General features: G+C 27.1%; 3 protein-coding genes across 5 annotated transcripts in view; 1 reads left to right on the top strand and 2 right to left on the bottom strand.

Moving 5' to 3' along the window:
• Positions 1 to 829: 829 nt before the first annotated feature.
• LOC135922944 (mediator of RNA polymerase II transcription subunit 22-like) lies at positions 830 to 1,814 on the bottom strand. Of its 2 annotated transcripts, XM_065457493.1 has the most exons (5): positions 1,771 to 1,814; positions 1,313 to 1,443; positions 1,192 to 1,272; positions 1,047 to 1,151; positions 830 to 999 (listed from the first exon to the last, which is right to left on the bottom strand). In XM_065457493.1, the coding sequence occupies exons 2-5, from the start codon at positions 1,433 to 1,435 to the stop codon at positions 886 to 888; spliced, it is 423 nt and encodes a 140-aa protein (XP_065313565.1). In that variant the 5' UTR covers positions 1,436 to 1,443; positions 1,771 to 1,814; the 3' UTR covers positions 830 to 885. The 2 variants fall into 2 exon arrangements, with proteins under 2 accessions (XP_065313565.1, XP_065313564.1); XM_065457492.1 differs by lacking the exon at positions 1,771 to 1,814 and having other exon boundaries at positions 1,313 to 1,769.
• A 57-nt stretch (positions 1,815 to 1,871) lies between these two features.
• LOC135922945 (uncharacterized) lies at positions 1,872 to 10,673 on the top strand. Its single transcript, XM_065457494.1, has 3 exons — positions 1,872 to 2,007; positions 2,049 to 2,161; positions 10,356 to 10,673. The coding sequence occupies exons 1-3, from the start codon at positions 1,923 to 1,925 to the stop codon at positions 10,470 to 10,472; spliced, it is 315 nt and encodes a 104-aa protein (XP_065313566.1). The 5' UTR covers positions 1,872 to 1,922; the 3' UTR covers positions 10,473 to 10,673.
• LOC135922943 (fermitin family homolog 2-like) overlaps positions 10,617 to 26,919 on the bottom strand; it is a 29,817-nt gene continuing 13,514 nt past the window's right edge. Inside the window, exons 3-13 of one of the 2 annotated variants that reach the window (XM_065457491.1) lie at positions 24,353 to 24,516; positions 22,330 to 22,432; positions 22,071 to 22,178; positions 17,523 to 17,854; positions 14,337 to 14,464; positions 13,908 to 14,014; positions 13,630 to 13,780; positions 13,108 to 13,322; positions 12,583 to 12,729; positions 11,794 to 11,883; positions 10,617 to 11,365 (exon numbers count right to left, since the gene is read on the bottom strand). In XM_065457491.1, coding sequence (XP_065313563.1) covers positions 11,135 to 11,365; positions 11,794 to 11,883; positions 12,583 to 12,729; positions 13,108 to 13,322; positions 13,630 to 13,780; positions 13,908 to 14,014; positions 14,337 to 14,464; positions 17,523 to 17,854; positions 22,071 to 22,178; positions 22,330 to 22,432; positions 24,353 to 24,516 — 1,776 coding nt within the window. In that variant the 3' untranslated portion in view covers positions 10,617 to 11,134. The remainder of the gene's footprint in view (positions 11,366 to 11,793; positions 11,884 to 12,582; positions 12,730 to 13,107; positions 13,323 to 13,629; positions 13,781 to 13,907; positions 14,015 to 14,336; positions 14,465 to 17,522; positions 17,855 to 22,070; positions 22,179 to 22,329; positions 22,433 to 24,352; positions 24,517 to 26,919) is intronic. The other variant, XM_065457490.1, reaches the window with a different exon arrangement.

The following is a 26,919-nucleotide window of genomic DNA, read 5'->3' as shown; positions in this document are numbered from 1 at the left end:
ATATTCCTGATGAGTATAAATTGGTATCTAACATCTTTTGGAAGCCAGGCTCTTAGTCTATTTAAAATGATTGGCAGCCTTAAGAACTAAATCAGGAGACCTGAAAGAAGATGTTTACTTATGCCAACGCATATAAATTCTAATAAATTGTAATTTCACATGTTACATTCCCCGAGGTGCCCGATTAATCTAGATCTTCTTCCTCTTCCCTTAATTATTCAGAACTTTTTTTTTCACTCATATAATCATTTGTATTAATTATAATTTTTTAAAATAACGTTATGTACCCACAAGAATTACTTATATTTTATTGTAATTATATATTTTTTTAAATATATGTATATTTACATGAAATAATTATTTCTTTTATAATAAAAAACTTGACCACAAATAAATTAGCAAGTCCTGACAAAGAATTTAACAAGCCAAGCTGGACAACTGGTGCAGATAATTTTCAATAGACCAGATGCAACAGACTCTATTTTGATATTTTGCAAGAAAATATAATTTTTTTAATATAAAATTTCATCAAAAAATATTCAACTAACCTTTAAAGCTGAATATATATATATAATTTTGTCCCATTGTGATAAAAAAATATATAAATGGCACTATCGATTCCAATTAAGCATATTATCAGGATGATATAATAGCAATACTGGTTATTGGTAGATAACTGATATATTTATACTTAGACTAAATAATATTTAAATTACAGAATTAATCATAAATTCATTACAAAATAGTCTTAAAAACATTTATTGGGTATAAATGATTGAACTCTAAAAAGGATACAATGATTTTATCTCGTAAAATCCAAATTCCAACCATAATATCAGCTATTCTAATGTCAATATTTAGTATAAAAAGTATACATAATTAGAATTATTTATATAGAGATGAGTAATATTCATCTTCAAGTTCATATAAATGTGAAGTCATTTCTTCTCTAATTATCTTTAACTTTTCATTACAATCTAATTGTAAACTTTTAAATTCCTATTTATTTAATCAAAAATTATATCAATAATATTAAAAGACATTACCTGACAATTATGAGCTACACTCTCATTTATTGATTTAAAATCATTTAATATGTATAAAAGTTTGAGGTCAGATATTAATTTCAACAAAGATTGTGAAGCCCTAACCTGGGGTCTAAATTTATATTTACTTAAAAATAATGATTACCATATTTGCAGCTCTAACTTGAGCTTCAAATAATTCTTGTTCATTTTGGGTTGATTTTGATACTTGTCCAATTTCTTCAATCTATAAATAATTAGTTATGAATAATACTAAAATATTTTACCTTAGCTATTTTGACAATCTCAGAAAAATTGTCAATTATAGAACTTATATTATCTTTTAATTGTTTCTTCATTGAAAGAAGCATAGCTTCTTTATTTGGGGTAATATTTTTAAGCGTTGTCATTTTATCAGCTGAAAATTTTGTGAATAAAATCTCTAAATCATTTAAACGAAATTCTGCAAGCAAAAACATTTTATAAGCTATTTATATTTAAATAAATATCAGTTATTCGATTGATAAATCTCAAACTAAATCTTAGCAATAACAATTAAATAATTTGATTCTAGGATATATGAGAGCGCACTAAACTTATGGTAGGAATGTATGAGAGCGCACTAAACTTATGGTAGGAATGAAAATAAATATTTTTTTTGAATAGAATGTTAATAATACACTTACATTTTTTATGCATAATAGTTTAAATAAATTCTTCCTAAAAAATAAATGCGTATATTAACCTTTTATCTGTTTCGCTTCTTTCTACCTAAATTATTAACGAATAAACCGTGTAAATTATTTTTAAGAAGAGTTGAGATATCCACCATTTTAGGGCAATTGATGATATACTAACAATATTTTTTATATTAGGTATGTGATATAAACTTGCATCATGGAAGAAGATTTAAAAACTAATTTTATTCATAAAAAAATTAAAGAGCAAGTGATAAATAAACAACTAAAGATGAACGAAAATGGTAACTTTTATAAAATATTTTATAATTTTAGTGTAAATCAGAGCAAAAATCTCTTCAGATTATTGATGAAATAACTAAAATAAAAAAGCAAATAAAGGAGGATGAAGTAGCCATGGAATATTTAATCAAATCTATAGCAGATGTTAATAAACAGGTTTGTATTTTTGATATAAATGAAATTTCTATTAAAAATTAATGAGATTGTAATCAAAATAATGGAGAATAAGTTTTTCTTATATAAAATAATTTATAAATATAATATTTTTATTAAATATGGTGCCTAATAGAATTGACTAGTTTGAACCAGGTTGTTAAAATCTCTCAATAAAAAATGTTGCATATATTTTAATATTTTTTTATATTGAAAAAATATGGCCGAAATATTGTTATTCATATTTATATACATATGATAATAGTATTCTATTTTCTATGTATAAACTATAAATATGTCATGTATATGTTAGCGGCAATATGTGTTATTTTTAAAACTTTGAATCATTTTTTAGATTTAAAAATCCCAGCATATTTAGAATTTTGATCCATTTATAATTTATATAAAATATCTATAAAAACCAGTATAAATAAGTTGGTCAATTGACCTAAAGACTATTTGACCTGAAGGAAATTTGTAAATGTATGTGATCTAATGATGCTTATTTATTGGGTCTATGATATCAAGGGAAGTATTTTAGTGAATTTGAATAAGTATATGATATAATTCAAGAAATAGGCATTTTACAAAGTGGTGAAATTTTTTAAGTGATATTATAAATTTAGTAAAAGTGGCATGTTTAATAACAAATTATGTAGAAAGCAGTAACTTCTCTAAGAAACAATCAGATATTTACCTCTAATTACTGGAATGGGCATTGCCTACCATGCTCATTAAGAGAAGTGGATTTTATTAAAAATTCCTAGTTCTATTTCTTCTGAAAGAAATTGGTATATTAGGGTTAATATTCTTACTAAAACAGAAATTCTCAAGAAAATTAATTCAAAATATTAAAGACAGTCTTGTTAAGGAGCGGCGCTACTTTTTTCAAAAAAAGCTGGAGTGCCCCTCCTTTTTAAAAATGAGGAGCGGGAGCGGGAGTAGCTCCTTTTAGGGCTGAATAATATTTGTTAATTAAAATTTTATGAAAATTTTATTTAAATTTATTCATTATTAAATGTTAAGCCAAGTTTTATATTGATTTTTCATCTAATCATTTGAAACATTAAACATCAGTTTTTCCTTTTTATATTGAAAATTTTTTGAAAAATCTTGTAAGTCATATTAATATTCATTTTATAGATATATACTAAAAAAAAGTTTTAGATATTATGGATTTAGAGATTATAGAAGAAGAAACCGATTTTCCATTTCCACCATACAAAAAATATTTCAAGCTTATAGATGATACAGATGATAAAGTCAACTTAAAGGCGAAATGCCTATTGTGCATTAACAACAAAATGATTTCTTTCTCTAAAATCAGCAAGCAGCTTTAATTTAAAAAAACACCTTAAGGTAAAATCAATATTTCTTTATTTTAATATAATAATTTTTTTTAAAATGGTTTTAATTATTTTTGGGCAATTCATTACATTAGCTGAGCTTGGGTTGTCAGATATGATGCTTTTTTATATTTATTTTAATTTTCTCATTACTTGTTCAACCTCCTTTTTATACATTTTTTTTCTAAATTTAAAGTATTTTTTTAAATTGAATTGTAACATCCAAATTAAAAATATACATTTTATTATGGTAAAAAAATTTATATTTTATTTAATTTTAATTTGATTTTTTCTTATTTTATTTTGATCAATAAACTTGGAAAATAATTATTTATTTTTATTTTATATTAATAAAATAAGTAAATAAAATAATAAAAAAAAATAAGTACCTAAAAAGATATTTATACTGCTCATTAAATATTTGTCAATTTCTTTATTAAAAAATCTACCTTAATAATTTGATGTTTTAGATTATCAGTTAAAAATAAAGTTGATTTTTATAAAATAAATTTTAATTTAATTTATAAATTTATATTTAGAGAGTACATGATAATCAATATTCAAAAATTGAAAATCATATCACTAGTTATAATAAAAAAGATATTAGCCAAAATATAAAGTCTTCCTCTTTTGAGAAAAAACAGTCAATATTAAATTTTAGTCAAAAAACATGAACCTACAAAAACTGAAGGAGATAATGCAATCATTGATTATGTCATTGAGACACTAGTTCCTTTATCAACTGTAGATAATCCTAGCTTTGTCAAAATGATAAAAACGTTTTCCTCTTCAGCAAAGGTAATGTGCTGCCAAACACTAATAGCAAAGATAGGTTTACGTTATGATAAAATGATGGATGATATTATAGAAATTCTTTGTATCTTATGTGTGTACCACAGCTGATTGCTGGAGTGGATTTAGAAGGTAGTGCCTATATTTTTAAATGTGCTTGATTAATATCCATAATATTAATTTATAATATTTTAAAATTCATTGTCATTCAATAACTGATGTATCACTTTTAATGGTAGAGTCTTGTTTTGATTCAAATTCAATATCATCATTTTCTTTTCAGTCTTGTTAACGCTCCTTTTTAAAAGTAGCGACTCCCGCTCCTACCTTCTCAAAAGGAGCGCTCCCGCTCCAACTAATGGAGTGCCGCTCCTTTGATTTTCATTTTTTTAGAAGGTACACGAAACAAAATCATATTTTTTTATCAAAACGTTTTATTTATATTATATGATATATCAAAATTTATAATCTTTTATTAGCTTTTAAAAGTAATAAATTTTCTAAATTAGAATCTAACAAACACCCACGCTTCTCCTATAAGACCTGTTTTGCGATACTAAATAGGCGCTCCACAGGAGCACTAGAGGGAAGCGGGGTATTGTATTTAATATAAATATTTTTTAATTCATGGAATTGTTCAAAAATAGTAATTTTGCTATCATTATTTAAAGAATATCTATCCAATATATTATTTTCATGGAATCCAAAGAAATCTTCCAAATCATTACAAGGTTCCCGTGAACTAGTTGTAGCTATTTTTCCGTCGGGTATTTGTTTCCTTAAAAAATTAATTAATCTGGCTTTTAGTTCCATATTTTTTGGATCTTTTATCCATTCCCAATTTAATTTAAATGCAGGATGGACAATCGCTGCAATTATATTATCATCATTATAAATATTTGGAAATCTGCAATAAGGTTATTTAAATAGATATAATTTATGTTTTATTATAAACCTTTTATTAATACCGCTGATTAGAGACTTTACAAGAGGTTGGCAAAACTCTAAATCTGATAATTCATTTAATTTTGAAATGAGTTTAAAAATGGTAGAACTTAGGAAACCCATGTCCATATGAAGCTCCCCTTCAAGGATTTTCAGAGCTTTTTTCATAGGTTCCATAACCTAAAATTTATTTATATCACTAAGATAACGATTATATTAATATTTACTTGACTATACTCTTTAATAAATTTACGTTCTTGGGAGTAAAACGTATAAGCCCATGGTTATCACACAACTCATCAAGGTCCTTTTGTTTTTCATCTAACATTTTATCTAGCAAAACCATAGACTCATAATACGAATTCCACCTAGTGGAATTTGGGCATATTAGATACCTACCCAACTTTTTGATAATTTCGTCCGCCATATTTGTAGACATATTTTGTTTATTCCACAAAGATTGACACTTTTGGAATAAACTTTGAGATACTATTTGAAAGCTTCTACCCCCTAAAGCTTTCTCTGCATCAACTGTTGCCACCAAATTAAGATTGTGACAAGCACATCTTGAATGTTGAGGGAGATAATCAAAGCTTTCTGTCCTATTATTTAGGATATCATCAATATCCACAAATTGGAAATCATCATCAATCTCAGAACTTTTATCTTCAAACATTCTAAAAAATAAAAGGAAAGTTATAATTTTAAAATAAATATTTGAGATTACCTGAATGCCTTCACAAAGTTCCTACCATTATCAGTAATGGTTTTTATCACTTTATTCTGAATTTTAAACCTTTTATGTATATCAATTATCATCTTAGCCAAAACATCAAAAGTATGCTTGCCTTGAACACGTCTTAGGGCTAAAGCTGCTGATTTTCTTTGCAATGATTTTGTGTCAATCCAATGAGCAGTTACACCCAAAAAAGGCCTTTATAAGTTAAATTAATCAAGCACATTTAAAAATATAGGCACTACCTTCTAAATCCACTCCAGCAATCATACAAAGAATTTCTATAATATCATCCATCATTTTATCATAACGTAAACCTATCTTTGCTATTAGTGTTTGGCGGCACATTACCTTTGCTGAAGGGGAAAACGTTTTTATCATTTTGACAAAGCTAGGATTATCTACAGTTGATAAAGGAACTAGTGTCTCAATGACATAATCAATGATTGCATTATCTCCTTCAGTTTTTGTAGGTTCATATGTTTTTTGACTAAAATTTAATATTGACTGTTTTTTCTCACAAGAGGAAGACTTTATATTTTGGCTAATATCTTTTTTATTATAACTATTGATATGATTTTCATTTTTGAATATTGATTATCATGTACACTCTAAATATAAATTTATAAATTAAATTTAAATTTATTTTATAAAAATCAACTTTATTTTTAACTGATAATCTAAAACATCAAATTATCATGGTAGATTTTTTAAATAAGAAATTGACAAATATTTAAGGAGCAGTATAAATATCTTTTTAGGTACTTAATTTTTTTTTTATTATTTTGTTTTACTTATTTTATTAATATAAAATAAAAATAAATAATTATTTTCCAAGTTTATTGATCAAAATAAAATAAGAAAAAATCAAATTAAAATTAAATAAAATATAAATTTTACCATAATAAAATGTATATTTTTAATTTGGATGTTACAATTCAATTTAAAAAAATACTTTAAATTTAGAAAAAAAATGTATAAAAAGGAGGTTGAACAAGTAATGAGAAAATTAAAATAAATATAAAAATATAAAAAAGCATCATATCTGACAACCCAAGCTCAACTAATGTAATGAATTGCCCAAAAATAATTATAACCATTTAAAAAAAAATTATTATATTAAAATAAAGAAATATTGATTTTACCTTAAGGTGTTTTTTTAAATTAAAGCTGCTGATTTTAGAGAAAGAAATCATTTTATTGTTAATGCACAATAGGCATTTCGCCTTTAAGTTGACTTTATCATCTATAAGCTTGAAATATTTTTTGTATGGTGGAAATGGAAAATCGGTTTCTTCTTCTATAATCTCTAAATCCATAATATCTAAAACTATTTTTTATTATATATCTATAAAATGAATATTAATTGACTTGCAAGATTTTTCAAAAAATTTTCAATATAAAAAGGAAAAACTGATGTTTAATGTTTCAAATGATTAGATGAAAAATCAATATAAAACTTGGCTTAACATTTAATAATGAATAAATTTAAATAAAATAAAATTTTATTTTCATTAAATTTTAATTAACAAAAAAATAATATAATTTATATATTAAATTTTAAAAGGAGCTACTCCCGCTCCCGCTTCTCATTTTTAAAAAGGAGGGGCGCTCCAGCTTTTTTTAAAAAAATGTAGCGGCGCTCCGGAGCGCCGCTTTTGTAGCGCCGCTCCTTAACAAGACTGCGTTTTTGTCTTCCATTGCTTATATTGACGACCTGCTTGCATGGTAGTATTTGGTTCCAATGCTCCCTTATTATTTTTACATCTTTGCTGAAGGGTTTCAATTTGTCATCATTATTTTCATCAGTATCTCCTCTTCTTTCTCATCCTTACAGAGAGTTAAATATTGTTTATTTTGTTTTAGTTATGTCTTTTTCCTCTCTCTGGTTAGGCTAAACATTTATACTAGTCCATTGTCTCTTCCAGCTTAGTTGCTATAAGTTGAGCATCTCCAAACGAGAGGAGGTCTTATGGCGTCTTTGGATTCCGTAGCGTCGATGAGCTTTCCCGCGTCATCTCCTTCGTTATTCCTTTCTCCTTCCCAACTAGCATTGCGGAATGCTTTTGGATCTTCTATATTTTTTTGCCCATGGTTGACAGAGGTGTCTAGGCCGTAGGGGGGAGGCTAGATAATTTTATGAGGGGGAGGGGGTGTAATTATTTACTTGAATTTAATCTTTTTAGATCCATTAATAAATATGATTATGATGATTGTTAATTTTCTGAAAAATGTCAATTATAGAAAAGAGATCTGTTTATAATAAATATTATAAACTATAAATTATTTCTTTTTGAATTTTGAGTCATTACCATAAGTTAATATTTTACAAGTTCAAAGTATCAATATTTTCCTTATTTGATAATTTTCTCAGAGATTAACATATGTATATAATATTAATTTCAATAATAATTTTCTGGATTTTTTTTAGCAGAATAAATTTTAATTATCAAATGTTTCTATCAGCAATAACATATTCTACCAGTATAGAGGTATTTTTTATAAGAATACGTGATATTAAACGCACTATCCCTAAGCGTCATACATTTAATAGAGTTATATATACAACAGATCCACGCTTGGTTTTCTCATGAAAACCTATCAAACTGGGATAAAAGATGGGAAATATTAAAAGGACCATCCACGTTTTTTGGGCAGGTTGCAGTTACCTGTGCGAGCAAGAGGCAAAACCACTTGCTTAAACGCCCATGGGAAATAAGTGAAAAAGATAAAAAGCCCATGCCCGATTTAATAAAAAAATTGATTATGGAAGGGTTATATTAGCTATGTTAGTTTTACTTTTAATTCATTGTGAGAGCCTAGAAATAAACACTTAGCAATAATCTAGTTCTTTATATCCAACTTTGAAAAAAATCCTCCATCTACCGGATAATATATTTCTAAATAATTATATAATATAATAAATACAAGTTATGTATAAGAACATATCACTAAGTATCAGGAGAAAAATAATATAAACTTAATATTTATGTAAAAAGTAATATTCTAATATTTATTCCATTCTAGATATCAAGTAACAGAACCTTATTTAGAGTTAAATGTGATTATATTAATTGTAAAACTTTTAAAATAAGAAGTGACAAGATAAATAAACATAAACATCTTAAAAAGATTATTAATTGGGTATGGAACTTTTTATTATTTTACTCTTTTTCCACATCTATAAATCACCTTTTAAGATTTTAATAAATCTATTTTTTAGAATAATTCAAATATTCGATTGGTATAGATATATCAGATCTTACGAATTGACGAATGTTTAATTTCTTTTAAAAATGACCGTGTTTAAAATTGATTCCTAAATTATCTTATCTACAATTCAGAAAATTATCTAGATAAATATTTATAAAGAAAAAGATTTGTAACGAAAGTGAATAAAAAACATAACCCTCTTTCTATACTATATATAGTATTGTTAAATGACTTGGATCTATTTTTAAAAGCGGCCCGATTAAGATATTAGCTAATATAAGATTATGCAAGCCCCGAGATTTCGTAAATAGAGGTCCAAATAGGGTTCTGGATCCGATCCGAATTCAGTGGAATTTTTAATTCTATTTAGCGGAAATTTTGATAACAGGAATTTAATCAAAAATTGATTTCTACGATGGGTTGCCCATATAAACTCTGGTCTGTGGCTTCAAAATGCCCAACCAAACAATTTTTAATTATTTAAACACCTCTTCTACCACATGACCCTCATTATCTATATTCTCAATTGGGGCTATAAATGGCTATCATCGAAGAGTGGTCTCAATTATATATTATTAAAAATGTTATTTTAGGTGATTTACTAAATTCATATTATCTTGGAATGGAATAAATAAAGTATATCAATTAATCGAAAATATTATGTTGAAATAAATTAATATTTGGCCCCAATCTTCATATTTTTTAAAAAATATCTGTCATCAGCTGATGTAAAATATTTTATCCGATATATCAAAAGTTTGGATAAACTGGAACAGTAGCAGTATATTTTTTGGTTTGCAATTTGATGGATATCAATGATCGACCTCTATAAAAAGTTGAATATACTTCTACAAGGATAGTTTAACTATGAATAAATTTTTGTAATATAGGAGTTAAAATATTCAACGAGAGTGACATTAATACCAACCTAAACTGACACTTTAATTATTAAGTGTAGATACATTGAAGTCAGCTCTAGTTGTCAATGTCATTGGCTGTTATAGTGGACGCCATTATTTTATATAATTATCTTTGACATTCATCTAAATTTTGGCGGACTTCAATGTATGCACACTTTTTGCATTTTAATCAGTGAATCGTCAATTAGTAATATTAATATCATGCTTTACATAAAAATCTAATTTGTAATTTTCTATATTCTTAGATCGATATGTATAATACTGAAATTTCGTCGGCCAAAGATCAAAAACATAATTTATTCAACAAACTTAAAAAATTGATGAAGGAAGAACAGTTATATCTCTACAACGAAAAAAAATAAAATTTCAAATTTATTTTTTTTTTGTGGCAAAATGTTTAATTTATTTACGTACAATAATTTTTATTTAAATAATATATAATAATTTTTAATTTATATATTGCTATAATTTTTTTTTATATAAAAGAAATAAATTGACAGTATAAAATATTAATATATATAAAAAAAGTGTATTTATTGGTCTCATAGGATTTTGTTCATTTTAAAAATATATAATAATTTTGTATAAAGGCGTCATTGTAATGTAATTTTTTTTAAAAAATGCTATTTGGAAGAACTGTTATTTAGATAGGTTCGAAGTATATATATATCTATAAAACTTCGTTCGTTTAAATTTTATAAAATAGCATTAACACTAAAATGTAATTTACGTCCAAGCTTAATTAAAATTTAATTTTTTTTGTAGCATATCTCAATAGTTTACTTTGATTAAAAATAGTTTATAATTATTTTATATATAAAAAAAGGAGCTTAAAATATATTACAAATAAAAGGGTATAAAAATTTTACAAAAAATATTTGACTATTTTTCATGTTCGTAAAGAGAAATATAATGAAAATTAGCCAATGTGGTAACAAAATTTCTTGGATAGTAGTGTATAAAAATAATTCATCATTTATTCAAGCGATTTCCAGCAGCTCAATCTATGGAAATAATGAACCCATCAACTCCAACCGCCAGTCAATTTGTGAAATAGAACGTCGTCCAAAACCTGTGAATTATTTTCTTTAGACCTCATGGACATGAACACGTAACCGCCTATGAACTCGTGAACCGTTTTGCAATCGGCGCATGTGCACATAAAGCATAGTTTTTCGATATTTTCCGAATTACTGTTAGAATTATTTTCGAACTCTAAAATAACCATTTTAATTTCCCAATTGACAGACCAATTCTTTTTTTTTAAATAATAAATATTGATACAATTTTTTTTGATTTAATCTTGAAAGATTTTATACACGAAAATTATAAGAGATTTTAGCATTTTCAGGTAAAATTTAATCGATATGTACCGATATATCGGATCGGCCGATATTATAAAATTTTCGGAAGGCGTCCTAATTTTTAATTTTTTTTCTTATAACTTAAATTGATATTATATATTTTAAAGAAATGAAAAAATTAAAAAAAAAAAATTTATTAACGAAACCCTAATTTATTTTTATAATCGGATGTCACATTGGATTCGTAATTGGTCGATATCAATTTATTATTGAATCGGCTTAAAAAGTGGTATTGGTACATCATTAATTTAATCATAAATCTCTGTTTTTCAAAAAAATATCAAATTGTTTTGGTAGGGTATTGTTTTAAAAAATTAACCTTCATATTAGTAAATCTCCACGTTTTAATGTGTTCTCCAGTGCCGATATCCATTTTAATGATGCGGTTAAATGTTATAGCCAATAGTTCCTAGAAAAAATAAGATATTTGAGTTGAAATTCTGCCAGAGCAAGGAAGGGGATGTTAGAATAATAATTTAATGATATACCCCCTTTTGAAAAATTTTAACTATTTAAAAATTAGATTGCAAATCTTATATAGCTGATAATAAACAGCAGATAGAATAATTTTAGATTTTTCCCCTAAAAATTAAATTAAATTTTATTAATCCAATCAAAAACAGAGTTTGATACGTAGATTTAAATTTTTTTTTACTATTTTTGCATCTTAATATTTTTAAAAATGGTTGTTTTTTAATACGGTCGAGAGTTCTAATTTCCAAGCTGTTAATAAGCGATGAAGGAAAGTTAACAAGGAATCTGGGAACTTTCCAATAAACAAGTTATTGGGATATTATTTTAAAAATTATCCAGAATATTTTCCGGAAGTTCCAGAATTTTCCGGATTTTAATTAAAAAATTCTCGAAACGTTTTGAATATGATCGTAACATAAACTAAACATTTTGTAATTTTAAAAGAACTGGAATGTGATGGTACTAATAGACATTAAAAAATAATTTAACTTCAATCTCAGAATTAAATGCTATAAACAATGTACATATAAATGTTAGAACCAGTTCTGATATAAATATTTAAAAGGTTTATGCTTCTTCAATTTGATCAAAAAAATTTGCTTGAGTGAGAAAACTTGCAAGATATTCTTTTTACCTCTTTTTTTTGTCCCATAAATCTAGCAGTGAAATATGTGAAACCGTATTCGGGCAAAGCTTGCCAGGTTCTAATGTAACACATTTTAGTATCCAAACTATTCAATCCACAAATCGTGTTATGAGCTTCGACTATTTTTGTATTAATCTATTTTTTTGTTGAAATCAAGGATTTAAATAAATCTAAATGATAATAAAATTAAAATATGAAGAGTTAAAATTAATAAAAAAAAGAGGAATGTTAAGCAACATAGACAATCGATAAAAATTCATAGTTTAAAGTAGTGTTATTAATAAACGGCTCATTTTGAGCCAATTTTTAAAAATGACTACCTCAATATTTTAGCCAAAGAAATATTGCCTAAGGCTCCAGATTTTGCTAATAGATGTCTAGACTTTTGTGCCATCTATGAGCAAAATCTTCAGGCTTGAGTAATATTTCTGGATAAAATATTGAGTTAGCCATTTTTAAAAATCGGCTCAAATCGAGCCGTTTAACAACACTAGTTTAAAGTGTTAAAAATACCATGGATGTCTTGTATTTTTTTGCGATCCTTTTAGGCACGCATTCCTCGATCTTGATATTTTCGGAGCGTATAGCACGGGCTAAGGTTGAATTTCTACTGAAAGGTTTCGAATACAAACCTTCGGTTAGCAGAATAGAAAGTCTATTTTTGGCAGTATTTTTGCCATTTTGGCATCCGTTCATATCTGAGCTGCCCTTCGTTAAGTTATTGTTACCTTAATGTGTATATATACATTATAAATTTAGTTATGGATGATAGAATTTATTGGTAATAATTTTTAGTAGTGAACGTCAATCAAGGACTAATTCAGACACAATCCAAAAAAAATGGTTGGCTGGTCTTAAAAAAGATGGAACCGAATTATTTAATCAAAACTTGAAAAATATCGAATTGTGAAGCGGTCTAACCCGGTTTGGCGACTTTCAATAATTTATTGTATTTAAATAATTATTCAATTTAAAATTTACCATCAGCAACCTAGTTAAAAAAATAAACAATCTCAATGTAATAATAAATCTTACGATTTAAATCATTTTTAGTGTTAGATGAGTTTTGAATGTTAAGGAAAGCTAATATCGAGCTCATTTCGGCTTTGTAAATTTGAGGATCATTTACTTTACCGTGATTGGCGGCCAGTCGGGAGGCAGCCATCCATTTAGCATACTGATCTTCCTTTTTAATATCAATTTATTTTATGAGAATAAAATTTTAAATAATAATAAAGTAAATTCGACTAAATAGTAATTTTTTAAAATAATACTATATAATAAAGAATTCTAAGAAGTGATAATATGTTTACATTTTCGCATTTGAGCCAATATTCGGTGATTCCTTTAGCTTGAGGAACTCTAACTTTTATTACGAATTTATTATGATTGACGTTTACGTCAGGAATTATTTCCGAACCTAAAATTATAAAAAAATAGTCGATAAAAAATCTTTGATTTAATGCTATGCCTTAGTGCTCGAGTCAATTTTTTAGAGGGCTTTTTTAATGTTGACCAGATTTTTGGTTAAAAATTCGATTTCGCCGTTTCTTTGGAGTAAGCGACAAATATTAATGTAATTCAAAGCTTTAAAAAGAAAATATTTATATAAATTTTACAAAGTAAAAGTAGAGTTTTCAGTCCGTTACAAAGTAATAAGTAACATTTATATAAGTTTGATAATATTTTACATGTTTGAAATGCTAAGAATAAAAATAATTTTTATAAAGATTAAATCATGCCTTTAAGTTCAATCACAACGAGAGGAGGCTTCGTCGGGTAGCTTTCATCATTCTCGTAACAAAATATCCTAACGTCTTTGAATACCATGAAATGGGTCCTAAACGTTTTAAGTGGGAATTTTTTTGGTCTGAAAATTTTGTGACAAAAAAAAAACAATATTTTAAAAAAGTACTAATTAAAGTGACAAAGGGTAATCTATTATACAAACATAGTTACAAAGGGTCAACGGTCAACATGTCCTTCCTCTCAAAAATCTCCAACCAATGAAATTTTAACAATACCCAAACCCTTATTCAATATTATTGAGCCTCATCCTCCCCCTATCAACACAGATTTTCTTGAAAGATTTTTTGAATGGAAAAAAAGACCCACTTTAACACATCTACCAAATAAATCTAGAAACCTAATTTCAAATTTTGTTATTAAACTTATCACAAAAGTTAATGATAACTTAAATTGCTTAAAATCATAAGAAGATTTATTAACCTTCTCTCATAAATGTCTTATACGTCCTGCTAACAAAGAGACCCCATTACACGAACAAATAAAATCGAACATTGATAATTTTGACAATATTCAAATGATTAACTACAATCATAATGTTAAAAAGCAAGTAGATGATATAACACACAAATGCAAAATTATATCAAATAAAATAGATCAAGGTGACATAGGTGGTGCAATTAAACTCATATCCTCAGATAACCATCTTTCTCCTATCAATGAAGAAACATCACAACTATTGAAACAACTACATCCTGAAGCTTCTACAGATAATCTACCCATCTCTCCAATCCACCAAACTGTAATTTTTACCAGTGATGAAATTGTCAATGCTATCAATTCTTTCAATAAAAACTCAGCAGGTGGTCTTGATGGTTTCAGACCCTCCTATTTTCAATACTTAATTAATCCAAAAAATCCTTCCCATAGTTCTGTCATCAAGGTTTTAACAACTTTTTGTAATAACATAATAAATAATGATATTCCAATTCAAACTCACCAAATCCTTTTTGGTGCACGTCTAATTGCTTTATCTAAGCCAGATGGTGGTACCCGTCCTATTGCAGTAGGCTCCTTTTTCAGAAGATTAATAGCCAAAATCATAATTGAACACATCAAACATGATGCTGTCAACATATTAAATTCTTATCAACTAGGTTTTGGGATCAAGGGTGGTTGTAAAATAGCGGCTCATACATTAAGAATTTACTTAGAAAACCCACCACCTGATTCTGTAATATGTAAACTAGATTTTAAAAATGCTTTCAATAGCCTACATCGTACCTCATTTTAAAAATTCTTCTATGAAACATTTCCCTGTTATTCTAAATTTATTGAATCCTCATATAATTTTCAGACGCCTTTGACATATGGATCTTATCAGATTTTATCCCAAGAGGGCATCCAACAAGGGGATCCATTAGGACCTCTTCTTTTTTGTTTTGGAATCCATCATCTCATCTACCAAATTAAACAAAATTTTAACCTAGATCTTAATCTATGGTATTTAGACGATGGGACCATATGTGGCCCTTCAGCTAATGTACTAAGCGCCTTAAAACACCTGGAAATCAATTCCCAAGATATCGGCCTGGTACTCAACATAAATAAAACAGAATTATGTTTCTTAAACAATAAACCACAAAAGTTGGAAGGCTACAAAATCATTGCTCCTGACAGCTTAACCTTACTTGGGTCCCCATTAGCTAATGCGACCAAATCGGAAGATTTTCTCAACAAGATTTTTAAAAGCTTTTACAGTATGGAGCACATTCTTAGTCTCCTACCAGCTCATCAATCTTTATTTTTAATTCGCAAATGCCTATACATACCTAAATTTATGCATATTTTCCGATCATCATCTTTTTTCAAAAACAATGAATTCATATCTAAAATTCAGGATAAATTTAAAATATTTCTGGAAAAAATTTTAAACATAAATTTAAACTCATTCAATTGGTCACTTGCTCAGCTACCTTCTAAACTAGGAGGTTTAGATTTTTTTCCGCTCAATCTTTTATCCTTATCATCATTCGTATCATCTAGATTATCTAACAATTCTATTATTTCTGGCTTCATATGCCCTACCGATCGTTTATTAGACGACGCTATTGACAAGGCAAACACACCCATTAACACCGTATTACCATCAATCATCACACACAAAAATTTTTTCACACCTTTAATCTCTAAATACCAGACAGATATATCAGTCAATCCACCTTTAGATTGCATTCAACTCCTTCAATTATCTGACAGACTTGGTGGTCATGAATGGTTAGAATCACTCCCTAGTCGCAACCTTGGTAATCTCTTAGATGAACAACTGAGAGTAACCATTGGTCTATGTCTAGGTTGCGATATAGTACAGCCTCATGCCTGCGGGGTAGACATGGCTTAAATTGCATTTTTAGTCAAGGGCGACATCAACGCCACTCAGCTGTAAACCATATAATAAATAGAAGCTTAACAGCTGCACACATTCCTAACAATCTCGAACCATCAAATTTATCTCAAGTAGATGGTTTAAGACCTGATGGTATGACAACCATACCTTGGGCCGCAAATCACTCATATGGGACTACACGTGTGTTTCATCATTCCCTTCAAACATAAATTTCAATTTAATAACACAGGCTGAAATTAAAAAGATAAACAAATACAAAAATTTTAAAAACTTTTTATTCACTCCAGTTGTGACTTCTACTAACGGGCATTTTTCGCCTTCAACATTTTTGTTTTTAAAAAATATTGCTAATAAAATACGACTTTTCACAAATGAAGCAAGAGAATTCCTTTTTATTCGACAAAAAATTCAAATAGAAATTTTTAGACACAATTATGGTTCCTTTTTGAGGACTCAATTATAGAATTTTATTTTTAATTATATAATTATAATTTATAAATTATAATATTTTTAATTAGGTGTTATGTGAAATAAATAAAAAATAAAAATCTAAAATTTAAAAAAACTTAATCAATTTTTTTCGGCGTCCAAACCTAATTTATTTCGTAAGCAATTATGTATTAAGATTCAACTGCCAACAGTTTCTTTTGCTGGACTGCTATATCTTAATTCATTTTTTTGTCATAAAAATTAAATCAGCTGTGAACGTAGCTTAGATAATTGTGCTGCTTCAAATTTTTATCGCAAATTCAAAACATAATACTTAATCGTTTACTTAAATAGTTTCAGCACGTCCCTAATCTCCAACATTCCTCCTAACTCCAAAATACGGGACTCCTGATCGATTCCATCTTTCTTGTCGCTGCTTCTCCCCTTTATTAAGCCATTCACACCATTGTTTAAAGCACACGTATCGCTGGGGGTAGACGAAGGAACAAGGGGGGTAGCCGCGTACTCGAGCGAGGCGCGAAGATCGTCTAAGGCCTCGTCTATATCGCCCAGACCGTTAGAGCCGTTCTCCAAAAAGGGTGGAAGAGTCGAAGAGTCAATTTGCGAGGTAGGATGCTCGTTGCTGATAGCAGAAGCAGAATCTAATTGCGCCCGGAGCTGTCGATTTTAAAATATGATGTAATTATTTAAACAGAGATATGGGTTTTCAAGCGCCCAAGTTTCTCTCATAAACTTTTGAGAAATTAGTAAAAGGGAACTGAACGGTAATTCCGGGCACGTTCCAAGATTATATGAAAATTTTTTATTTATCACGCTAAGCATAATTATATATTGAATATTTACAATGGATCATTTCATAAATATCAAGGACCCGGAAAAAAAGGCATTTTTACATTTCCTGTTTTCTTCCGGTAGAATAAATATGTTTCATTCTATCCTTCGGAACGCGTTCCAATTTTTTTAAAGTCATTGAATTTTATAATGCAGATCAACTATATATATCTAAGTATCAAGACATTCTTTAAAATATTATCATTTTTTTATATTTGTGAGATAGTGGGCTAATATAAAATTGAGTGTGGAAAATTATCTTTCAATACTCACTTAGTGTTTGTAAAAAAAATATTCATTGAAATTTATATTTTTTTAAAATACTACTCTTTTATAACAAAAGCAGATAATTATTTTAAATTTGTTATTTAAAAAAAAGTTCTAAATTACATAATACTAAATATATGAGTTATATAATAACAATTTTATGTGAAGTAACCTGAAATTTAAAAAAAAGGATTACGAATATTTATGAAAGAGCAATGACAGGGTTGCCAGATCTCCCCCCATCAGCGGAGACTCCCACAAAACTACCGGAATTGCTACTGCAAATTTTAAATTTCTCCCGCAAAAATTTTTTTTTGAGAAACAGTAATTATTTTTAAAAAATATTTTAAATATTTATTCAAAAAACATGTCTAGTTTGTAAATTTCTTTCTAACTAACAACATCATTTATTCATATTTTATCATTTTCATGTGTGTTTGTGTATAATATTATAGGGCTAGGCGCTTAATTATCAAGTATCACGTTTAAATACATAATAAGGTAGGTAATATTGTATACTTAATTCAGTGATAATTATTTTATTTATTAGTTCAATCACAATAATATTAAAATATAACCAATTATTTAAAACAGCGGTGAATATTTTAGAATTATGAAAAAACAATCATTTATTAATTCCTATTTCAAGTTCTACAAATGTCAAGCAACATCACATCCTCTACCAACTACTAGTACTACTACATCAGAAATTCCTGAAACTGATTGTGCTCATAGTTAGTAAAAATTTCTATTATGTTTTGTTATTAGTGAGGAATTATTTTTTTAAAATTTTAAACTAATTAAGAAATCACAAATATTCTAAAGGCTATGATTTTTTGGACAGAATTTATAAATTTTTGGGCAGTAAATTTATCGAAATATGCAGTATTTTTTTATCAAAAAATAATCAATTTTGGCTGTATTTATATAATATTAACCAGTAAAAAAAATAAGTTGAATTGCAATTGTAACTAAAATTGTATTGTACAGTATTATATTTGAAAAATTGTTTAGTATTTATACAAATATCTTTTTATTATTATCCATAAAGTATTATATTATATGAAAATAATATATCAAATATGATTATGAAAAAGTTAATGTATCAAATAAAATACCAAAAATGTTAAAAGATTGCAGTTTTAATTGAAAATAATTTTTATATCTAAATATTTAATTAAAACTTATATGTTTTATAGTACAACAAGCAACATCACAGCCTCTATCAACTACTATTTCAACAGTTACATCAGAAAATCTTCTGAACCTGATTAAGCTCATAGCAGTGGTGTAGACAAGGGGGTTTTGAGGTTGACCCCCCCCCCTCCCATAACCTCCGAAAAAATTTATGGTTTCAATTTAGAAATAAACTAATAAACACGATATCAAAATGAAATATATTTAAAAAACAAATAAAAATTTTCAATTTTAGATGATCACATGGTTTAAAAATATATAATAAAAATTATATGTAAAATATTAAATAACAATAAAGAATTGTAAATATTTTCTGGCATAGTTAAATTAGATAATTATAAATTTAATTATAAAATTTATATTGTTAAACAAATTAGATAGTTTTAAAAATTTTAATTTATTTATTATTGTAAAAAATAATGAATTAAAATTGGCAGGACGATTCAACGGAAAAATGACTCCGGAAATGAAAACATACCAAGGCTGTACGAAAAATTTAGCTGATTTTATTCTTCCATATATAGCGGGTCAAACCATGACAATGTCTGAAGAAAAACTTCAAAGAACTATTTGTCAAATAGCGGTTCCCTATGATGATAATAGTATAAATTGGCATTTTATTATCTTGGATTTTTCTTCTTGGTGCACAAATTTTCGTGCTGAGTTCACAACTTCAACTTCCCCTCCCCCTCACCCCTAGTGAAGCTACTGCATCGTTTCTTAAAATCTCTTTTTCTACCTCTTAGATAATTTTTATAACTCACATGAATGAAAGTTTCTTGATCAGGAAGCATTTACAAATCTGTAAATATTATTTATTACTGCATAATCCTTTCTAATCCACCTCAATCTTGATAGAGGAAAAAAATTAAATTTTGTGATTTTTATTGAGGATGTTAAATTACCCATGATGCATTATTAGCTGAATGCAAAGTATGGTATAAAAGGTTAAATATGGTTGATAAAGTTCTAGAAAATGCTATTGATGCTTATTATAATTTCAGGCATATTTTAGAATTTTCCTAATATATAAAAATTAACATATAATTTAGCATTACCAATGAAATAACATTTCCTTCTCTTACAAGAATAAAAACATACCTGAGAAGTATTATTTTTAAATGGCTCGATTTGAGCCTATTTTCAAAAACGCTCAATATTTTAATCAAAAGAATATTATCTAAACCTCGAGATTTCGTTGATAAATGTCAAAACCTTTGTGCCATGAACGCCATCTTAGCTTGAGCAATTCTCAAATCGAGCCGTTTAATTACACTACTAAGATGTACTACCTCTGATAATAGATTAAATAGATGTTAGCTCCTCTTAAGATACATGGGAAGTTGACACCAAGCGCTGATAAAATCATTGAATAAATTAGTTCAATTCTAAAAGAAGATTGAATTTTACATTATAAAATTCATAATATGCATCTTAATTGTATTTTTTTCTTATTTTTTTTAATAAACGATATTTATTTTAATTAATACTTTATAAGTTTACATACATGCTAATCATTCTTAAGATATTTTTAGACATTAATCTAATTTCCAATACTTTTTTTTTGAATAAAATTTATATATCATTGTATGCTTAAATAATTTTTATATATTTTTTTAAAGTTTTTCGAGACTATTTTATAGTGATTCATTTGCCAATCAATATTTTATAGTCACTTCACTAGACCTAATAAACTTCTGGAGATTATATTTCTTGAATAACTTCCTAGAATAATTCTAAAAAAAATAAATTCATCGCCCACATTCCTGCGTATGCGCCTGCAATAGAGTATAAGTGTGATACATGATTTGCCTAATAATTCTATAGCAAAAACATTCACTGAGATTTGGTTGTTAGGATCCTCGATATGCCATTTAATGTGAGAAGAGAATACTCTTCGGCTCTTCCTGAAGACACCTTGATTAGTATGAATTAGTAGATCACGTATATTTATGAATGTATGTGAATAAAAAGTATTTGTCCTGGTTTCTTTAACGGGGCTCTAAATGTTTTGCTGTTCTTCTCACCTCACTCCATGGAATATATTAGAATCTTTTCAGAATTGTTAAAGATGGTTTCAAAGCATTCAGATAATCACGTTATGAATGATGTGAACAATACACAATAACGAGAGATATCGAAAACATTTAGAAAAACACATAATGAATATATAACTTATTCGCTAAAATCGATACAAACCGCAAAATATAAAAAAATTATGGTATCATAACGTAGATACCAGAGACCTATTTAAATATTATTGTTTAGGCTATGGCCTAAATGGTTTTTAAAAATCCTCAAAACTTTCGTAACTTTATTAAATTATGAAACTTGTCCGAAATCTTCCATTAATAACTTATAATTCCCATTTAATTTAAATAGATTAATATAACTGCCCATTTCTATATTGATTCCTCTTTTTTTGTAAAATTTTAGCAACTTAATAAACTTTCGTAAATTTCAAAAGATTAATTTAGACCACTATTTTATTTTTACATTAAAATTAGCTCATTTCTCTTTTTTCGCTAGTTTGATTATATTTTTAATATGGTCTTATATCTGAATTAGAGTATGTAACTTGTAAAGCGGCAAACAAAATTGCTTCTTCGTCGGTGCAATCAATGGTTTCAAAAATGATAGCGTTTTTGGCTTGTTCGTATATCATGTCAATCCTGTATCGATCGAGCTTTAAAGAAGAAATAAATAATAATATTATTAATAATTAATCGAAATTTTAAGTCCCATTATTTAAATACAAACAATAAATGATACTACAAATTTACTCAAATAAAAGAAATAATTTCCCAATAAATAATACTGATTAAATTTTTTCTTACTTTAGGATTTAGGTCAAAAAAATGGTAGAATTTGAAACGTAACAACAGAATTTGGGTTTCGGCCACTCCTTGTTCCATGAGAGAGAGTGAGGAATTCAACCATCTATTATTTTTTTTTTAAAAATAATATTTTTAATCAGCTATTTTATTTTTTTCACTTGGAAAAAACTGTATGTTAGATTCAGACTAAGGTGTTGTTAACGACTTCGATTTGAGCTGATTTTTTAAAAACGGCTAACTCAATTTTTTTATCCAAAAAAAAAGATTACGCCAGCTTAAAGATTTTTTTCATAGATGGCACAAAAGTTTGGACACCTTCTAGCTAAATCTCGAGGCTTAGGTAAATATTTTTTAGTTAAAATGAGTTAGCCGTTTTAAAAAAATCCGCTCAAATGGAGCCATTTAACAACATTAAATTAAATATAAAAAAATTCCCAACTGAGTTTAACCGAGAAATTGGTTTTTAACTCTCAAGAACATTTGTTGTACGCGTGAGCATTATCGGGATGAATTACGGACCCAACTTTTATGCTTGTTATGTCTCCGGTAGTAATTTATTTTTTGTCGTGATATTTATAAAATATATTTCTTTAAAAAAAAATCGACTATCTAATATGATGAAAATTACTTAAATTTGAACTAATAATAAAAATTTTGGAAGAGTTATAATATAATATTGTTCAATATAAAATGAATCACATTTCCCTGGAGGTTCTTGCGGTATTTTCCTAGAGGTCCTACATGCGGTGGACTTTCCCTTAGCAAAAATGTTATGGAAAAGAAATACCCCAATTTTAGAAAATACTTTTAAATGCTTTAAAATAAATCCTCCTTTTAAACATTAAAATTTTTCTTCCCAAAAAATTAGGGTATTTTTATCCGTTGTTTATTTGTCCAATTTATGTCATTGATTCATATAAAATTTTATAATACTCATTAATTTTTTATCAATTAATTAATAAATTAAAACCATTTTTAATCCCAAATTATCATTTAAATTATCATAAAAAAATAATCAGTGCTATTTCATAAAGCACTTGTCAATTAAGTAAACTGAAATTTGCATATTATAGGTTTAGCCAAAATTTATTAAGCTACTGAAAAATCCAGAGCGTAATATTTACAGTATTTTAAATAGTAACTCTAGGATACGTATATTGCATGAATGTTCACAGGAATTAAATACAAGGAATTCGAAGGCCGTTATTTTTTTGGCAACGCTGGGTACGAATTTAAAGCCAGATTAAAATCATGAACCCAATTAGGTTAGTATTGTATCGAGTAATTGGAGATCCTTAAAACCGAGATCACACCTGTGTTGAACTTTGAAAGCCTAATTCGAGATAGAGCTTCAAAATTTTGATTTATACAAATTTTCGCGTATAACTTAAGACAACTGGTTTCTATAAAACATTATATTATATTAATTTTTGAAACCAATACCACCTGAGTGCCATTATCAATAGTTTGAGTAAATCAATCCAATAGTCATAATTATATATTTATCTCATATTTTTAGATTTATTTAGTGAAATTTTGGCTTTTTTCGTGGATATCACAAAAAAAATACTTCCTTATATTCCAATTTACAAAGTAATATATTTTTGTTTTTTACCGCAAAATATATTGGTGCAAATTACTTTAAAAAGATTAAATGTCTCGATCGTTTATCTACAATTATTATATAAATTTAGCTTCTGTGATAATAATATTTCTGTATCTCTGGTAATACATTAAAAATCAGAGTGTCAATAATGCCGGTTCCAAATATTTTTGAACAAGAACAAACACATTAATTCGAAAGTGATGATGTTTATTTTAACATAATTAAGAGTTTCTATAATAAGATATAATCAAAACCAACACCAATTTATTCCAATAATTAACTATTAAGATATAGGGAAAATATTGTCAAACCAATATAATAATTTGATATCGATACCAATACAATAGTATTTGGTATTCTAAACCAGCCATATATCCAAGAGTTGCTCTAATTTATATTATTAATTAAGTGTATTACGAATTATTTATCCTAGCTTTTTCGTAAAAATTCTTGGGTCTAATTAGATGAAATTCGGATTCCGGTATATCTTTGCTGGAATCGTAAATTTTGGTATCGCGAGGCGAATGACGATTTAGTCCACTGTCAGAAGAGTAATAAGGCGAGATTTTTTTATCCGGAGTCTAAATTGAGAAATATTACATGTATAAAATAAATTTAAAATAAAATGTCGTATTTTTTCTAAAATTATTAAGGGGGGGGGGCATTCTCGCGACAAACAATTTTTTTAAAAATATAATATTAATAACTAATTTCTTAAGTTTAACCAAAATGGACTTTTGAGATTTTATTATAAAAAATTAATCGAAATGTCAATTATTGATTACACATCGATGACCAGGGTTTGCCAGGTCTAACATATTGACCTCTAAACTACCATTATTTTCTTAAAAAGTTAATATCTACCACACTTAACTGCCACATTTTTAAAATTTTTGAAACATATACCATAATATCTCTCACATTCTAATTTTTTTTCTTCATTATATAAAAATATAATGTATTAAGCCACAAAAATTTTTTTAATTACATCTTTTAATTTGATCCCCTGTTTCTTAAATTTGTTACGTTTCATCTGATAACCAATAAAAGAACTGGTTTTATATAATTAGCGGCCATATCATAAAATTTTTTTTTATAAATATTTGATAAATAAATCCGCAATTATTACTTTATTAGATTTTTTTAACATCAACCACAATCAGATATGTCGACGACACATGAGAGTGATACCTATATTTTTTTTCGAAATCGACTAGTTAAACCTTTCACTAAATGTCACTCAAAGGACGCCATATTAAGAGAAAAGGGAGTTGGCGGGAGGGGGTGTAGAGTTTCAATTTTTCTTTATTGTTTTAAATTATATATTATAAAATCAAATATTGAACCCTAACTTGACAAAAATAATACAACTTATTAGATTGATTTATAATGTGTGGTAAAACTTTGAATATTTTAAATGAATGATTAGACAGACGTAAAAATTTCCCATAATGTAAATAGATATACAATTCAGAACTGTTTTCTCCATCAATCATTATTATATAATAGTTAATATTTTATAATTATTCATTCATTTTTAAAATACCCCTCCCCTACCTTCCCATTTTTAATGATCTGAGCTAATGTAAAATAACATTTTCGATTCATTTTTTCTTCTTCTTTCGTTTTCCCATAGTTTACATTTAAATTTATCAATACTCTCTCTAGTTATAAAATAAGAACACTTTAAAATTATTAAAATGATAATGAACAAGGATATAGTTTAAAATGTATAATAAAATCTGGTCAATATAAATCACAGACCTGCAGACCCGGATTTAGGGCCGGGCAGTATTTTAATTTTTTAAAATATACCCGGGACGACAATATATTTTAAAAAAATCCGGGCCGGGTCGTATATTTTAAAACCAAATATTTGAAATCGCCATTATTAGCTATAAAAATCAAAAATAAACATATAATATTTTTAAAAAAAATCCGGGCCGAGCCTGAATTTTTTTTAAAAAAAAGCTGGGCCGGACCACCAAAAATTTTTGAAAAAGAATCCGGGCCGGGCAAATTGTACCTCTGCAGGTCTCTGATATAAATAGAGGAACGTTAGATATTAAAAATACAGGGGATTCAAACCGTATTGAATATAGGTCCGGTCAAGTTTAAGTTCAGAGAGAGATAATGGTTTATGATTCCGGATCAGTTCGTAATAAATAATAATATCGGTTAGGGTTTAACTTTGAAAAACCGGTTTACAATTGTTCCCATAAAACCTTATTAGATATATGTAAATTGAACCTCATTTTTTAAATTTTGTCCCTATTCTAAAAAAAAATAATACTGAGTCACATACAACCTACCAAATTATATTTATAAGGAGAAGGAATAAATTTTATGGCTGAGAACACTTCCCTAAGGGGGCAGGGACTAAAATTTGATGGGCCCCCTGAAAAAAAATTTTACTCCTAAAAAAAAATGTGGCCTGGCATCGTCAAATAGTAATATACAAAAATATCTGAAAATACTTATCTCAGGGGTTCAAGCCCTGAAAAATTTTGATTTTTTTAAAATACCGCTAAAAAAGGAAATTTTAGATAATGTTAACTAAAAAAAGGTATCTGGATAGTGTTAGCTAAAAAAAGGGGTAATTTTGAAAAAAAATTTGAACCTCCTAAGATTGTAAAGGCTAGTGACGCCCCACTATTCAATCAAAATCGATTATTAATAACTTTAAAAGAGTTGGTTTATCAAGAAGTTCAAACCGGTTCACATACCTTTTTATAGGTTCGGGTTCAGGTTCGGGCGACAAAATTTTTAAAGTTCAGGTTCGGTAAAGAATAATGGTTAATACCGGTTAAATTCGGTTCGGATCCCTTTTAAAAATCGAGTATTTTTAAATTAAAAAATTACACAAAAATAAAATATGGATTTGCTCATGTTTATGAAGATTGTTAAAAAATATATATATATAGGTGAGATGATCAATAATCCTATTAAATTTGTATAAGTATTATTTATTTATTATCATCGTT

The sequence above is a fragment of the Gordionus sp. m RMFG-2023 genome, chromosome 1, assembly GCF_954871325.1.
Source record: "Gordionus sp. m RMFG-2023 chromosome 1, tfGorSpeb1-WG-v2, whole genome shotgun sequence".
Classification (NCBI taxonomy): domain Eukaryota; kingdom Metazoa; phylum Nematomorpha; class Gordioida; order Chordodea; family Parachordodidae; genus Gordionus; species Gordionus sp. m RMFG-2023.
The sequence above is the reverse complement of the archived record's forward strand: the minus strand, read 5'-3'. Positions and strand labels throughout refer to the sequence as shown.

Bases quoted from the DNA above. Each gene is read 5' to 3' on its own strand.
- LOC135922944 (XM_065457492.1), bottom strand. From the start codon at position 1,504: ATGTTTTTGCTTGCAGAATTTCGTTTAAATGATTTAGAGATTTTATTC. The intron at 1,273-1,312 runs GTAAAATATTTT...AATTATTTATAG, and splicing joins AGATTGTCAAAATAGCTAAG to ATTGAAGAAATTGGACAAGT. The intron at 1,000-1,046 runs GTAATGTCTTTT...TTAAATAAATAG, and splicing joins GTGTAGCTCATAATTGTCAG to GAATTTAAAAGTTTACAATT.
- LOC135922945 (XM_065457494.1), top strand. From the start codon at position 1,923: ATGGAAGAAGATTTAAAAACTAATTTTATTCATAAAAAAATTAAAGAG. The intron at 2,008-2,048 runs GTAACTTTTATA...AGTGTAAATCAG, and splicing joins ACTAAAGATGAACGAAAATG to AGCAAAAATCTCTTCAGATT. The intron at 2,162-10,355 runs GTTTGTATTTTT...CTATATTCTTAG, and splicing joins TAGCAGATGTTAATAAACAG to ATCGATATGTATAATACTGA.